The following is a 17833-nucleotide window of genomic DNA, read 5'->3' as shown; positions in this document are numbered from 1 at the left end:
CATACTAACTATAGCTTTTGGCATGGCGGTAACGAGTTTACTTCACTTCGATACTGTCCGTTATACAAGGATTTGAGGCTGAGATAGTGGTTTGACTTTACTCATTAAAGCACTTCGATAGGAAGTCTAGGCGATTATTTGCCACAAGGGGAGAGATTTAACACAAGCTTTAATCTTCGATTGTTTCCTAATAAATTTGATGCTTTTACGACGCATAATTGATAGAAATGAATATACTGAGAGACTCATTATGTTATTTCAATCTTTTATTTCTTTTTATTATGAAAGTATTATGAAAAAAAAGAAAACTTAGGTATTAACTCTTAGCGCTTTAACACTGACTACCAAGCTGATTTCGGTATTGAGTTTCAATCTATTACAATATACCTTATAGGTTCTTTAATATCTTAAATAAACTTTAATACTTAATCGGGTAAATAAAACTGTCATCTAGAATTAGGTGAAGAGGCCTTTGCGATTCAGATATAGGTGTTATGACAATCAAAGTGTTAATTATTAAAGATACACCAGTGTAAAGAAATAGGGAACACTTTTCGTACACGTTTATTCAAAGGGTGGAAAATAGAGTTTCAAAAACAGCGTCCAATTTTTCACGATTGTAGTATAGACACAAGTGTATAAAAATACTAAATAACAGAAGTGAGATGCGCAACGAAAGGTACCGTTTGCATATACGATTTTGATTATTTCTGTAACATTCACGCAATCGTTCAGGAATCTCGACTCACCGGCTGTGTGCCATGGATGGTGATAGAATTTGACCTTAGCAGGCAATGCGACAGTGGCAGGAATTGAGAACTGCAGGCCTGGTCCCAGAATATGCACGAGAGTGCCGACGAAGGTTACCACCCAGCCCCATCCTCCCTCGGGATAATAACGTCGGCATAACAATTGTTTCGCCTGTACCTGATTGTTTTCCGGTTGAGCAGCCGCGATGTTGCTCTTCTCTACGCCGCCGTTGGTTTCCGTCGGACGATTTTTCTTCGGGGACGAGTCATCGACGGCGACCGTACGGTTTCTTTTGCCCGCCGTGTTCAGCAACGGCCAGGATCGCGCGCGGGATATCGACATCACAGACGGGAGAATTTCTTTCATGGCTACGTGCCCGTATCGTTGCCGATCGTGCTGTTCGTATACACGGCATTCGCATTGCATAACATTCCTGTTGCACGCATCGGCACTGCGTGAGACCGCGCGCGTTTTATTAGAAACATGCTGCCGATCCTCTCGAAGGCAGCGTATGTTCTTTCCATGCGTTTCTTCCGCACGACAGCTGCACGCCAACGTTTGCCGACTTGACGACACACCAAGCGTACCTGTTATACGCCCGATACCTTTTCGCGTATCTTGAGGAATCAGGAGAAGCTACTTCCCTTCTCCCGTTGTTTCTCTCTGTTATAGTTTAATGTCTTATAGCGATTGTCTCTGGTTCACAATTACTAAAAAGTGATTAGATAATGAACAGTAAGTTTAACAGTGAATGTATATTTATACCTGTAAGCTGTTTAATATGAAGTTTGTTCACGCCTAGTGTTGAAAGAGTAACTCGACTTTCTGAATATTAATGTTTCTTTCTCACTATTTTAACAATTTTATGATTGATTACCATAATTATTAATTTATGAATCCACGCTATTTAAACTATTTAGCCAATTTCGGCTAATGAGGGAATGTATAGATTACGAATTTTCAGTATAGATCAACCTTAAGTGATAAGATGATTAAAGCACTTTTTAATCATCAGTCACGACGAATCCCATGTCTCGGGCTATATTCAACAACAGGCTCTTCTTTAATTTTTCTTTCGTTCGCGTATCAGTTCAGTCTTGATCCGTAATGAATAGTAATGGAACGTGCGTCGCGTCGCCTTGCGGACAATGCCACTGTCAATTTCGGAAGTTTGGGAGTCAAGATTAATCGCGCGCTTTTTGCTCGCGATACGTCCGGGTGCTGTGTAAAATATGACTGACGTGAGATACTTTCCCCGTGGGTTATTACGATGAATTAATTTGGCGTTCTCGCCGAATCAGCTATTATAAATTACTGCGCGTTGCCCCTTCGTATCGCGGGATCGATCCATTGGCGGTTTCGCTCCCGTTAATGCGCTTAGATGAGGACGGGCTGTCTAAACGCTCGATTTTAATAAATTCTCAGCGTGAGCTTCGCTCATTGTGCAGCACCACGATTTATTATGTTTATGAATGCATCGTTTAATAACCTCCGCCGTCCTCTAAAAATCCCCGGTGTTCACCGAAAGAATGAATTGTCAAGTTGAACTTTTCGGCTAAAACAACGTTGTCTAATATGATTTGTTGTACACAATTTATTTTTTAAATTATTTGTCGTAGATAAAAGTTTAATGAAGAGAATCATTAAATTATTGTGAATTAGGTAGTTGCATGAAATTATAAGCCCGTATTTTGTAATAAGACAATGCTATTAGAAGAATCGTGAAGACATACTGAGAAATGATTGAAAAACAAATAAAGATAGTATGTAATTTAATCCCTAATTTATTTTAATTTCTATTTACACGTGTACTCACATATCACACGTACTTTGAAGGAACAAGCACAATAAAATATATTTCGCGTAGAATTTAGGTTTTCCATTGGTTTTTAATCGCACAATGCAGACATTTAAAGGGCTATATAATGTTTAAACGATTAAACGTGCGAAGTAAAATAATACCGTTATAACTAAAAGAAAAAAGTTTTGTGTCGGTCATAAGAATCATTTTTTTCAATCGTAAATTAGTATAGAATTTCAAGATTACCCAAAGATAACGTCGTCGGGATAAATAAGTGATTGAATGACAACGAATATGTGTCAGATAACGTTCGGTCGTATTCAATTTCAAGCGTATAAGGAGTGCGCTATAAAATGATTACCGAAATGAGTTAATAGGCTCTCGTAACCAATTTACGATTTTGTGCGGTCGCGTAAATCCACTGCGAGAGCGAAACTCCGCGCGAGTTTCTCGATTGGATGAATCCAGGCGTGATTGCGAGGGCGAAAAGAAAGAGTGAAGTGTTTGTGGGTAAAAGTTGCAAAATCGAACGCGGTTTTTTTTTATTTTTAAGAAAAGTCCCGACTTGAAGCACGGAAACAATTTGGAGAATCGACTCGCGGATCGGATCACGCGTAATCTTCCGACTGGGACGAGGTAACTGAACTAAGCTGTGTGTAAGGTGACTTGTTGAAGTAAGGCCGGCGTATTTGTGGAACGTAGGGTTTCGCGCGATATCGTCGACTGATGCCACGCTCCGGCGAGAGACAGGCTTTCCCTCTATTCTCTCTGCCTCCTTCCATACTCACCGTCGCCGTCTCTCGGGCACCACCACTACTTGTCGAAGACCACAACGTCATTGCCAATATCGTTATATCGCCTTGCAAGTCTCACTGCCCTCGCACCTGCATTTCTAGATCTGTATTCCTTAGAGAAACGAGTGTGCCCATGGTAACATTGCATTGATAATACTATAAGATTTAAACAATAAAATTCATAAGGCTCTGACGTGAAATCACAATTCAAAAGAATACCTAAAGGATGTAAAAGCCACGGGATGTAAGTGTCTAAATGATTAAAATTTTTTAATTTATTGCGAAAAATTTACTTTAGCCAGAGTTTGAACCTGGACCCTAGACCTCTCCTCTGACTAGGCGGGTGTCTATAAGATTTAAATTATTTTCTCGCGATTTTTTCAGAAATAAACTGGTGTCTCTTCGGGTCTTCTTTGTGCGCTGGATCGTAATATATTATGGTTTTATATTTTCTCTGTTATACATCGAGGCTGCTGTATGAGAGTTTATAATAATTAAATAATAGATACGATTTTTGTTTTCTCTGTATATTACTTTTAGGGATTACTTGAAGTACAAATTAAATTGTTAATACTAAAAATGATCTTATTCGAAGAATTTGAACATTACTTTGTAATATTGCTTTTTCCTTAATTTTTTGATTATTTATCACTATTCAAGTATTTGGTTTATCATAGCTTTCCATAAATTCCGTGAGTTATGTAGAAAGAAATTAGCACCTAAATTCCTTGCGGTTGAACATATAAATGACAACACCGTGATAAGAAAATTGTAATAGATGTGCGATTTCAAAGTATTTTTTGAAATTTCTACTATTTTATAAAAGATGTTAGAGACGTGTGTTCGTAATAGCGTGCTGACTTGCGACTTCCGTTGTCGAGAAATCTCGTGGTGGGAGAAGAGTCTCGGATATTCAGTAAAAATTACGAAAATAAAGTTTAAAATCGCCAATGTTATAAAAATCTCAGGAAGTCAACACACTTAAATTATAGACTTTGTGAAGCCACTTTAAATCAGATAAGTTTAATATTTTTGGATTACGTGCAACAATTTATGATCCAATTTAACACACGATTAAAGATTTTCTGGAATGAAAAAGGTGACAGTTTAATCTCTTGGTATTTTAGATACAGAAGAAAAAACGCATGTGTTATTAATATATTACAGCGAACTAAATTTATTTAATTCATTATTACATTGGTACTAGTTGATTTTTTAAAACCTCCCACATTTATAAAAGTAAATTTCTATATATTATATTTATATATTTTTTTCGTAACTTAAATTTGACCGATGCACCGAGTGAAACGCGTTCTTGAAGAAGGCATAGCAAAAGAAATGCGCCTGTCACGCGCCATTGACGTTGTACGCCCGCAACTTTAGAACGACAGATTCGGGAGGCATCTGCTCCTCCGCGGCAGGTCTTAGAGTTCGGACTTTACGTTCAGAATGTCTTTACAAAGCTAAAGCACAGATGGAAGAAAAAAAAACGGAATGGCAATCCCTGCAAAGATCCATATGCCATGCGTTTTTCTTCGGTGCCCGTGCTCTTTTCTCACCGCGGCGCGTGAATCGTGGACACGCGAGTGGCAGACATAAATTATATGGCGTAATTATATCTTCGCCTATATACCGAACGTCGTACCGTCGGCTCGTTTCCATCGGTTGAGGCAGACTGTTCCTCCAATATAAACGTCACCGCTGGCGAGTGTCCCTCGTAAAGTATTCCTTATATTTTGCTTAGTTCTTAAAATGCTGCCGGCATGCACTCTGACTCATCTCACGGTCAAATATATGTGTGAATTGTTCGTTTCCATTGCTGATTCTTCGATGGATAAAATTTATTGCCTGTGTGAATTTTTGACGGCGCGGAGATCGAACAACTAATCACCTTAGGTCTCGTGAATTATATGTAGGTTATTTTTAACTAAAATAAATTATTAAATTTGCAACAACAGTGTTAATGATATATTATTCTATAACAATATAATAATATACTGCGACATATGTGATATTTTAGAAAATAGATTACAGATTTGTTGAATTAAAATTGGGATATTTGTTATATTTCTTTTATGCGTATGCTATTTATGTCCATGGTAATAATTTTAATTGTTGTGAATCTGCAAAGTTTAGGTAGTATTTAAAATTCAGCGCAAATGATCTTTTTGTACAATTCGTATGAACTCGACACATTACTTTTTCAGAATTAAAGAATTCTTTTTCCGTTGAAAGACGCTTATGTTGTCTCTGAATTCTGTGTTGCAGACAAACTATTTGAGGATTATACTGTTGAAACATCGACAGTGCGGGTTGGTATTTTCTTGTATCTTATCGCGCGATTCTTCAAGCGACATACTGGAGCGATGTTTCGTGGACGCAATTTATAAACCGACGTAAAGGAAGTCCTATACAACTTTCGCAAGGATACAAATAGGTTTATTCTGTCCCGTATCTTTTTACAAGCTGGATCCATATAATTTTGCGTTTTACGAAAAATCATCTTCAGAAGATACAGCTGTCTAGAGAAAACTACCAAGGGTGATCTCAGACAGCATAAATATTGGTATAAAAAGGTTTTATAAACTTGGACAATACTATTGAAAATTGTCAGGTATTTATTGAAATATTTAACACTTATTCAGTTATATCTGTCATAAAACAAATAATGCCAGTAAGCGAGTAATTAGTATTGAATAACACGCTTTTGGGAGGTTCGTAAAAAATATTTGTATTGCAGAAATTGCTATAGAGACAGTGTTACTTGCGACTGTGGAAAGAAACGATATTGTTTCGGGAGAACATCGAGAGAGGAATGTTTCTTACTCGAATACTATGTTGCGACGGTGGAGGAACAAAAAGGAAAGGGAAAAAAGTACACGCGTCTGATAAACTCTCGTTGCGAGTATGGAGATTCGGCCCGGGGGGTACCACTTTCACCGAATGAAAGTAAAACTCGATTCGGCGCGGTCATTAACCGACCTCGCCGATTCCATTTTATTTACCATCGTACGACCGGCATATTCGCAAACTATAAAGTTTCGTATGAGAGAACTAGATCCAATAAAGTTTTATGAGAACGAGAAGGCGGGTGAGACGCCTTGAAGCGAATCAACGGCGCGAGCTGCGTCCTTCCTTTGTCTTATAAGACGCATCGCCGAGTCGCGAGATATTCATTCAAGTTTACGGCGATGCGATATGTCTAAGCGACAGCGTGTCTGCCATACATTTATGCATTCGCGAACGTAACGTTCGTCTAGCTTGTCGATTTTCGTAGCTGCGTAACCGAGCGATGCGTCTGCAAATTGGCACGCAGTAATTGTGGAAAATGCAATTTAAACATTTGTTATACAATTTTTCTCTGAAATGTAGTCCTCAAATTGTTTTTTGGGGTATAATGCTTGGCTATAATTTTTCATATACGTTTCGATAAACTCTACTTTGCATATCGGACAAAAATTACTCCTTGCTACTCGCGCACATATTTATAGCTACATAGTTTACAATAGTAATATAAATATCATTTACAAAAAAATAATCAGATCATTATTGCTTACACACATTGCTATTTCTATTTGTAAGATAAAATAATATTAATGCATTGAAATAGAAGAATTATATTTGTAAACTATTTGCGCTGTTATCAATCTTGATTGATTAATCTGTTCAACAAAGTTATATCTCTAATTTTAAACGAAATGGTATTGTACTCGGTTTGTAAAATTTTATAACCTATTTTATTTTGTCTTTGCAATTACTTACTTTAATTTATCTTCAACATCGGATTGTGATACATTGTCATCATGATAAGTAGTTAATATGATTTTCTCGGATAGCTACTGGATGATGCATTTTAACTTTAAATTGTTACTTTTTTAAGTAACGCTCGTTGCTTCTTCTAGTCGCATTATTTGCGTATCTTTATCTCGCGTTTTTACAGCCTTTAATTTACAGCTTTTCAGTCTCTAGTTGCAGTCTAGTGCGCAGTATATTATCTCGATACAAGCATATCCGGTTTTATGATTGTCACCGACGTGCACTGTCTATGAAGTCTTTTGGATACATTACTCGAGGTCCGGCGTAACTCCTCTTGCTTATCGTAGCGCGACTCAGGTAATTATGTGCCGCATAATTATGTAAATGTCCACCGTTGGGATGTGTACCACAGCAATTAGCAATTCAATAACTTAATTATGACGATAAATTACTCATTTCGCTAATACGTGTCAAGTGGTTACGATTTATTTGCCATTTCGTATGCATTTAGATGCATCTTGCATGTAACGTGATGAATATTGACGAAGATGTAATAATTAGATTAATGAGAAGAAACGCAGGTTATTTCTAAAAATATAATAATCTTTAATAGTTGATTAATTGCGATTTGTTTATTAAGTACGGTAACAATTTTTGTAGGAAGATAATAAATAATGTACTATACATACAAACGATATTGTATAAAATTTATGAAACGATATTATTATTTAAAGTGATGGGTTTAAGATATTGACGTTTGTATATCAACGTACATAATCATTCATTTTCAAATTTCAAGAGAAATTCTGATATAACCTGGCACAAAGTAATATTGTGCAATTTTCACTGCATATATTCATGTATATAAATTTTTACATTATACATATGTGTTTACTGTTATATCGCATAACGTATATATTCAAGCTTTATCTTATTCTTAGATTTGATCATTTCTTCTTTTCGGCATATTAGGCAGCTGAAATGATTTTAAAATGCAAGCATAGATTGCAGACAACAAACTATGCTTATACCTGCTAATCTGGAGTAAGTTTGTATTCACGACGGATAAGATGCATTTGTCACTGCTTGCTCGCGCGATTCGGCAGAGTAAGGCGACGTATATCGATTTGTTCGACGACCGTGTCTTTTAGACCATTAGTCACACTCGCAACAAGCTTCTCACTTATTTTCGCGATTTCTTTTCGTTGCACGTCGCAAAGAAACACATTCGAGTCAGACGTCGTTAAACGTGATAAATTTAAAGCTTCGACAGACGTCATGCAAAGTAATATACCCTTCTTATTTCTTCTATCGGAAATTTCTCCTTGCCATATATATTCGTGTATCTGAGATAAAGATATCGATTCTTTTTAAAATTTGCACTGATAATTTATCAGCGATAATTGGTCCAACAATTTTGCAGCCGTTTATTCTCAATTCAGTTATAATTCTCAAGAGTATTTCTATTAAGAGTTCATAGAAACACATATGTCATATATTCATATGATATTAAAGTCTTATCGAAACTATTTGCTAATAATTGGTCAATATTTAACCAGCAAATGAAAAACCTGGCCTAAAAGTATAATTTAGGTAATAAATCAGTTTTAAATCCTTATTTTGTTTCAATGATTTTACTGCACACAAATGTGTAAAAAGTCACAAACATTTCTTAAAATATGAAGTTAACACATTAACATAAACTGACATGAATAATTGTATGAAAAATGTCATTACATTGTATGTATTTACTAATTATAAATTAATATAAGAGTAGCAAACAAGATCGTCATATCTTGATGTGAAATGTGACATGGGTGGGCCCTCTTTTATTTATACATATAATGACTAAAGTTATTTATTATTATACAGTATTTTAAAAATAGATGGACAAACTTTAAGAGCATATTCTACTCACTGTAAGAATAGAAAAAATCATATAAACATTCGTCTGGAAATGCTTTCTTTTCAAGTTATAAAAACTTTTTATTTACAACAAATTTTAGTAAATCCTTGATTAACTGTATTGGGTAAAAAAGATCCAGTTTTCCTAAGTTGACGATGGGTCGCAATAAATAAACTTATAGTAGGACATCGTTTTTGAGGAAAGATTTGTCGATAGAGACGCTAAACTTTCCTGCAAATTCCATTAGTTCACTCATACATACAGTGGAGCTGCCAATTGTATGTTCGAATAAGTTACCATCTTGATAAAATATCTTAACTCTTTAATGATTAAATAAAGATTAATTCTTTCAAATAGATTAATGGACCCAATTTTATATGATTTGTTTTCATTCTTACAGTGAGTAGAATATGCTTTTAAAGTTTATCCATCTATTTTTCAAATACCTTGTAATTTAAGATATAAAATTTCTGTTAACTCAAATTTCTATAATAATAAATATAGAGGAATGTTGAATCTTATCAAAACATGACGTGATGATGACTTCTTTGCTTACAATAATAAGTATATTGTTTTTATTTGGCACAATATAATACAAGAAATATTTTTATTCGAAAACGATTATGAGAAGTATACATAGTTGTGTGTAAGTGTGTGTGTGTACGAAACAGTGTAAAGTTAGAAACAAAGGAATCAAGATAATATTTTTTTAATTAAAATCTTTAATCACATTGCTTATTAAAAATATTTTGTTAAAATTGATATGATTGTGAGAGATCCAATAACATTATCATGTGTCTCCATAAGATTATAAAATTTATCGATGTATCTTTTACAACTGAAGTTATTGTTGTATGGAACATAAAAGCGTCAGACACGAAAGCATTAAACTCATGCTCTAAAACGAAAAAGTATTATTTAAGAAGCTGAATGATATGATGATTATATTTATTAATAATATGATTTCGAACCGTGGCCAAAGTTTCCAAAGAGGGACTAAACAAACCACCAGCATCAACTTTGTAAGTTTTTGTAGTTTTTCTCATCACAAAAAGTACAAATTTTTGTATCTTTAATGGGGTCTGGTACCATTTCGTATTACATCTATATTGCAAAAAATTACTTAGTCTCTAAACATCTTTGATAATTATTCTATTGTATATAATTATCATTGTATATTATAAGTAAAGAAAATTTTATTAAAGTGGAGAACTTTATGCGAAATAAATAAATTTCTTTTATTAATAACTTTTTAAGGAACAACGAGCGACGTTTAAAATATTCTGAAGATCACTCAAAAGGGTGATCTATAATATATGTCAAGGTGTCAAGATTATTCGAGCTGACTCCTTTGTACTCAATAATTACCATATTTTTATATAGAACCGATATAGGTATGTACAAATTTTTGATGCAATATTACGGGTTGTAAAAGGATATATTAAATACATGACATACATCGTGTGATGGACATGCTCGTCGTGATTTATAAATTCTTGCCCAACAAAATTACCTATAACTATAAATAAAAAAAGAAAAATCACATAACAAATTAATTTAATAATTTCCATTTTTTCCTGATGCAGCGTCACTATTCGAAATAGCTGGAAGTAAAATCGATGATTTCAATACTTATAAAACTAGCGATCATAATTATATATAACCAGTATATACGTACACGAAAGAAAGAAACTATTGCTGAACATATAGCTGTTACCATCATAAGTAGATACGATGGTCCCAAGCTTACTTTTAATAAGTCCGAAAACCTATTAGAATAAAAGTTTTTCGTCATTATTCGCCATCATTAAATTACAGAAAACTACAATTCTATTTTCAAGCTCTTGCTAATACTATATTCGTGTAAAAGATATAATAGGAATTAGTGACATACTAACTTAAGCGCTCTTCTGTGAATGTCCACTGCGGCACTTAGCCTATCATGGAATATAATATAGCTTTTGGCTATGGATATTTGTGAAACATCTATGCTTAACATACGTTCCATACGATAACTACAAAATTCTGTATGTTATGAAATAGATATACGGGGTGTCTAACACAAGAGGACCCCTACGAAAAATGGTGGTAGATTGGGTCAGGCTAAGATGAAAAGTCATGTACCATTTTACAAAATTCGCAATAGTTATCAAATAATTTATTGAAACTTTTAAGCGAATGAGCGCGTAGAGAGCGGTAGGTCAGGCTCAGAAGGCATGCGAGGGGCGGGCGCTAGCGGTAAACATTAGATTCTCCTAAAGTATGTCTTAGTAGGCGGTTCCGGGGGAGACCCGTTTATAGTGCGGAGGACGGTCCAAGGAGACTATTTTTAGCCAGTACTCCCGCTTAACGGGAAAATCTAAGGCATAACTATCCAGGACGGCCTGATGGTACGCATAAAACGTTTTCCCCTGCTTTCGGAGAAAAAAGCGATAAGCACTAGATAGAGACCCTCTATTAGATCCCATAGCGTCTGACCATAAGGAAGCACGCTGTGATTGGTCCGCCATTTTTCGTCAGTTTGCGTCAGTTTTATAAAACGGTTGTACGCATTACGTTCTATCGCTCTCTACGCGTTTATTCGCTCAGACGTTTCAATAAATTATTTGATAACTATTGCAAATTTTGTAAAATGGTACATGACTTTTTTTTTTAGCCTGACTCAATCTACCACCATTTTTCGTAGGGGTTCTCTTGTGTACAGACACCTTGTATAATACAATATAATAATGACACTAATTAAAAACTTTATTAATTAAGTTAATAAAGTTAAATATTAAAACTATATATAGCATACAGTTAGAGTATACATTATTTTAATAAGTATTGATATATCAATATTATATAATACAATACATAAATGTGTGTATATAAATAAATTCAGCAATAATAAATATGAGTCAAATATACATTCGAGGGTGTCTCATATTATTTATAATACTTCTTACTTTTCTATTATTTATAACTTTCTTTCTTGCTCTATTTCTTCTCACTATTTTATTTGACTGTGTGATTTATTTAACTATGTGATTATTCATAAATTTATATAAAGTAAATTTATATAAATTGATATAAAATGAGAAAAACGCAACGCAAGAGTAGAAGTAATAAATGATAAGGAGAAGAGAATAAACAATTCCAGGACCTTATACAGGGTGAGTCATATCATTTTTTACAACGCTCGTGAGGCGGTAGAACAGATCGAGATGAACAGGAAAGTCCTGTACCATTGTGAAATTTTCGCAATAGTTAATGAGTAATTAAATATTAAAAATCGTCGTCTGAGTTCGGCCCACCGCCCAATGCGAGCGCGTGGCCAGATGTGACCGCCCGGCGATCGATATTGCCAGGCGTGGTGCGACGAGACGCGGGAACGGCGTCGTAAGCTCGCGGTCAACGGCGCGCTGACTCCCCCCTCCTGGTAATATCGATTGCCGGGCGGTTACATCTCTCCACGCGCTCGTATTGGACGGTGAGCCGGGCTAAGATGACGATTTTTAATAATTAATAACTTGTTAACTATTGCGAAAATTGCAAAATGGTACAGGACTTTTCTATTCATCTCGATTCGTTCTACCACCTCACGAGCGTTGTAAAAAATGATATGACTCACCCTGTATATTGTATAAGACATAAAATTTAATAAATACTATAAATAGGAAAATACAGATTAACATTAACAGATTAATCTTACTCGAATAAAAAGAAGTAATTAATTGCCTAGAATTCTTTTTATGGATATGCATAGAATATTCTCTTCATAAAAAAACAATACTGAATTATTAAATTTGTAACTTAAAAGAAATAAAAGCAGACATAAAGAAAATTTTTTAATGAGAATTGTATCTTGCTTACGATGTACCTAGCAATTTTAAACATTCCGAAAGCATGTATTGCGTTTACTAATGAAAATGATTCAGCAGCTATTCCAGTAGTTCCAACAAGGAGTATCCCAATAACATCATGTATTATTAAGATATGAAAATATTTTTGGTGGTCGATAAAATTTTTCGCCTGATGGAGAAGTATACGTGGACGAGATTCATTTAAAGGCATTACAAAATCAAGTAAATCCGGAATATATTGTACCATAGTGAAACCAATAATTCCAAAATAGACGCATGCTAAAATTAACAAAAATTTACAAATTTATTTAGTTACGGAGAATAACTGTTGTCTCATGTGCAAATATCTAAATTATTTGTTATAATCAAGTGCACTAATTATAAAAATTATAAAAATACTTGTTTTTATAACTAACATGTACAATAGATTATATTTTATACAAGTAAAAGAATCTTTTTAGTTGTTGGTAATATTTATGGTATATAAATGTTGAAAAAATCTTTAATAAAAATGTACGTAGTTGCCATTTAAAAATCAATTAAGAATTCAAAGTTTTTATTAAATTTCGGTTTCTGAAAAGATAGCGCTAGAGTAATTATAACAAAATTTATCTAAAGAAAGATTAGAAAATTGATTGTATTAATTTTAAGTTGCATTTCTCCTTTACACTTCAGAAATACGTTATTATTATCTCAAATAACTCAAATTTAATTGAGATAAAGTAATTGAAAATTTATTCAACAATTTTTATTCACTTGCTATAACTATTGTAGATTGTTTTCCAATGTTTGTATATTTGTACATTATATTAATCTCTCGATCGTCTGCCAGAATGCTCCAATTATTTTGGATATATTTTTGTAATCGTTTTATCTATTAATAAATGTAAATACTATTATATTATACATTATAGCCACTAATTTCATGTTTAATTATTCCGGAACTTACGTTTCTCATAACAGAAGAAAAAGCGATATATTTGATAAACCATACTAAAATAAGGAAATTATAAGCTAATACTTCAAGCAGAAGATCAAGGCTACACCCCGGAACCAATAATTTCGCAAACTGTAAGCAACACTTACTGATGTACAAATAATATTGTATGATTATAGAATTGCTAGCGGATTCTGCATATCTGAAAGAAAAGTTATTTAAAAAACTCATACACACATGGGGGGGGGGGGGTGCATCGTTTGCCTACATTCCTGATTGCCAACAACTTCCCTGGCTTACATTTTACCGACAGCTTTGTACACATTTCCAATTGTACGGTTTTATGGGTTTGAAACTTCCGCAATATGAGATCCTCCCGTTAAGCCTTGTGTCCACGATCCGAGAACTGTGTCCAAGTTCTAGTTCCGAGAAATGTGTAATCAATCAACTTGCATCTTTTACAGAAAAGCTGCAAGTTGATTGGCTACACATTTCTCGAAACTCAACCTTGATACAGTTCTTGGATCGTGGACACAAGGCTTTAGATAATTCAATATATTGCGTATTTATGGTGTAGATTATCTAAATTATATTATTATTGACACCCATACCAATTGTAATTTATATTGTAATTTATTATACAGGGTGTCGGATTCGATTTGGACCACACCAAAGATTATAATAGATTGGGTCAAACTGAGAAGAAAAGTTATATAACATTTTACAAAATCCGTAATTATTATCGCGTAATTAAGAAAAACGTCTGAACCAATAAGTGCACGGGAGAGCGGAAGGCCGGACTCGGCAGACATGCAAAATAGTGTATCTGTTGACTCTCAAGATCCGATAGCGAGAGGTGGAGTCACGCATCGATCGATGAGAGACGTCGGCGAGCGGGGAGCGGTGAGCGGGCGAACAGCGCGCAGCGAGCGAACGCGCGACATATGACCGCGCCGAAAAAGTTTTTCTGGTGGTAGGAGAATAATACACCATTTTGCATGTCTGCCGAGTCCGGCCTTCAGCTCCTCCGTGCACTTATATTGGTTCAGATGTTTTTCTTAATTACGCGATAATAATTACGGATTTTGTAAAATGGTATATAACTTTTCTTCTCAGTTTGACCCAATCTACTATAATCTTTGGAGTGGTCCAAATCGAATCCGACACCCTGTATATTGAAATAAAAAAGCTTAAATAACCTTTAATATTTAGATTAAAATTTAATAAGTTTAATTGAACATGTATACTTAATTATGAAAATTTATGTGAAAATGTTTATTACACTGAAACAGCTGTGGTATGAGAGATTCATTTAAAATAATTTTTTTATCAAATATGCAGAGATGACGTACTTATACAGGGTGTTATGTAATACCCGCATCAACGCTTATTGTGGGATAGAGTGGACTAGACTAAGTCGAAAAGTCCTGTACCACTTTGTAGGTTTTGCAATAGTTAACGAGTTATTAATTATTAAAAATCGCTGTCTTAGGCCGGCCCACTGCCCAATTCAATTGAATTTGCCACAATAAGCATTGATGCGGGTATTACATAACACCCTGTATAACAAGCTACACATAACAAGTATATCACGCGTGCCAAGATTCGTAAAAGAACAGACTTCCCTCGATTTATGCGGAGTATCTGTTACATCTAATTATGATTACATTAAAAAAAAACATGATTGATTTGTGAACGTTTCGACTCCAATTTGAATCATTTTCAATTCTCACAAATCCTTTGTTAGACTAAATAGTGAATGCTTCCAGATTCTTGGGTCAATTTTGTTTTTAATTGATTCAAAATTGTTATCTTCATCATTAGAAATATTTGGCAATTCTACTTTTTTAGTTTTATTATCAGTATGTCTCTTTTAAAGATATATTTTCTAACCGCGTAAAATTGAGGCTGTCTATAAGACATACAGCATAAATCAAGGAATGAGTATATTTATATTTAAAAATCATCTAAATGGTATATTAGCTTTCTTAATTAATTAGGTAAGTAATAAAGATAACTGACAATATATGTTGGGCATAGATTTAAATTGAATCTAATAATATCCAACAGTACAAAGAATTATGATAGTTACGTGAATGTTAAAAAGTATGACATAATAAATCTATAAACTCAGAGATTTATTCATTATTTGCGTAGCGTAAAATGTATGTGGAATATGTATACATGTATAATTTGATAATATCCTAAATCTCACGTAGGTATTTACGTGACACTTTTAAAATTATTCTATAATATGATGTATTAATTTGATATGTAATGCATGTAAAATTGTCCTATTAATCTTAAATAATCAAGTAAAATAATTGTAAAATACGGAAAGAAATGTAAAGAGTATGATTATTTTAACTTTACAATTAAGCATAAATCAAAATTAAATTATCATTTATTTTGGAGAGTGTTTACCTTAAATATTTATATTAAAAGAACTTTTATCAAGTGGATATGGGAAATGTAGATTTCAATATAACGTATAAAATTAAGTATATATATAACGTATTAAAAATAGTAACGTAGATACCTGAAGTGTTAAAAATGATATGTATATCAGTAGTGATAGTATGACTTGAATGTATTTGATGCTAGAATTATCGTATGGCCAGAGTCCAATCGATGATAATAGAATATGGTTGAGTCTATAGTATTTCCCCTCGGGGAACTCCATCTCAAATAACAGTTCAAGCGTTACTGTGAGCCCATAGCCTATAGAAGTTTTTTTTCCCTTACTCAGTTACTGTTCACTTAATTCTTTCAATATCATATATTATTGTATTATCAGCTTTTCAATGTTACGGTACTTTGTTCTCATACAGACATTAAAAATAAATGCTATAATTGCAATTTGAATATATGTAATATGCCTATATTCGTGTAAGAAGAACGTAAGGTTCAAAGTGTAATTTAAAAAATGCTATGTTTCTCGCAACAAAACAACTATACCTTTATTCTATTTTACCCGATTACAGTAATAACTAAATTACCGTAATTTACATTTATGTGAGGCATGTATTAATGTTTCTCATTTTTCTTATGTCCCATGCGCACGCGTAGTGGAGTGTATTTCATACCAGTAGAACGTACAAATCAAGCATAGTGCCTATGTATTTTCGATTCATTTTTCGGGTGTAGAAGTATTAAGAATATTCAAAGCATAATAACAAGTGATAGTTGAAAAGTTACAAATCATCAAATGATAAACGATGAAAAATAAACGCGAAGATATCATCAGTACTGTTTATTGCGACTAATATTACCACATGCCTCAGTGGTCGAATTGGTGAGACGCCCTCCTAGAGTGTAGGGAGGTCCAGGTTCAAACCCTGGCTGAGGTAATATTTTTCGCAATAAATTTCTTTAATTAGAATTTGCCAGCCATTGGCCGTCATGAAATTTTTCTACATTGTTTAATCAATTACTGGCGTTAAATAATTCTGTACGTTTTTTATAATTTATTTCCTTTGAAGTGAAATCTGTTTAGTGGAAAATTCATTGTTAGGTCGTGTAATTGTTGCAAAAAATATTTATGATTGAATTTGAATGTTGAAAACTTGCTATCTCATATTAGAAGTCTATTTCATAATAGGAGACTTTCTTATATCTATATTTTATTACTATTATGAAACAAATATGTGAAAATTGATGAAGCTATAAAAACTTCACATTAATTACTGTTACATCATTATTTTTCCTTTTAATAGCAGATTTACGAATAAGCTAAACTAGATATTTTTAATAAACTTTCAAGTAAGACCCTCTATCTAAAACTAACAATGTATGAGAACACACTTAATGCGGGTTACAAGGCAAGATGTAGGAACACGGAAAAACAATTCGGTGCGTAGCACTAATGTGGAAAGAAACGGTATATAGATTCACAATTTTCAGAAAGATTTGAAGATCTACAAGTTGGGCAACCTACATCTTGCCTTGTGACCCGCATCCCAAATAGCACAAAAACGTTCCATTAACATTCTAGGAATATACGCCAAGAACATTCGAAGATTCCAGGAATCTTCTAATAATCGT

General features: G+C 33.8%; 2 protein-coding genes across 5 annotated transcripts; both read right to left on the bottom strand.

Annotated features, from left to right (window-relative positions):
* Positions 1 to 564: 564 nt before the first annotated feature.
* Positions 565 to 3270, bottom strand: LOC105557961. Its single transcript, XM_012005401.1, has 2 exons — positions 2913 to 3270; positions 565 to 1460 (listed from the first exon to the last, which is right to left on the bottom strand). Exon 2 carries the CDS (start codon positions 1174 to 1176, stop codon positions 565 to 567), a length of 612 nt encoding a protein of 203 aa, XP_011860791.1. The 5' UTR covers positions 1177 to 1460; positions 2913 to 3270.
* A 6261-nt stretch (positions 3271 to 9531) lies between these two features.
* Positions 9532 to 16469, bottom strand: LOC105557958. Of its 4 annotated transcripts, none has more exons than XM_012005395.1 (7): positions 13802 to 14042; positions 13609 to 13726; positions 12870 to 13131; positions 10906 to 11022; positions 10686 to 10776; positions 10376 to 10611; positions 9532 to 10111 (listed from the first exon to the last, which is right to left on the bottom strand). In XM_012005395.1, coding segments are annotated over exons 1-7 (1044 nt in total). In that variant the 5' UTR covers positions 14021 to 14042; the 3' UTR covers positions 9532 to 10110. The 4 variants fall into 4 exon arrangements, 3 of the variants coding, with proteins under 3 accessions (XP_011860785.1, XP_011860787.1, XP_011860786.1); XM_012005397.1 differs by lacking the exon at positions 9532 to 10111 and adding an exon at positions 16329 to 16469 and having other exon boundaries at positions 10255 to 10611; positions 13802 to 13991; XM_012005396.1 differs by lacking the exon at positions 9532 to 10111 and adding an exon at positions 16329 to 16469 and having other exon boundaries at positions 10255 to 10611; positions 13802 to 13921.
* Positions 16470 to 17833: the final 1364 nt, after the last annotated feature.

The sequence above is a fragment of the Vollenhovia emeryi genome, unplaced genomic scaffold (genome assembly GCF_000949405.1).
Source record: "Vollenhovia emeryi isolate VEMERY1.0 unplaced genomic scaffold, V.emery_V1.0 DF939398.1, whole genome shotgun sequence".
Taxonomy (NCBI): domain Eukaryota; kingdom Metazoa; phylum Arthropoda; class Insecta; order Hymenoptera; family Formicidae; genus Vollenhovia; species Vollenhovia emeryi.
Note: the sequence above shows the minus strand (reverse complement) of the source record. Positions and strands in the feature narration are given on the sequence as shown.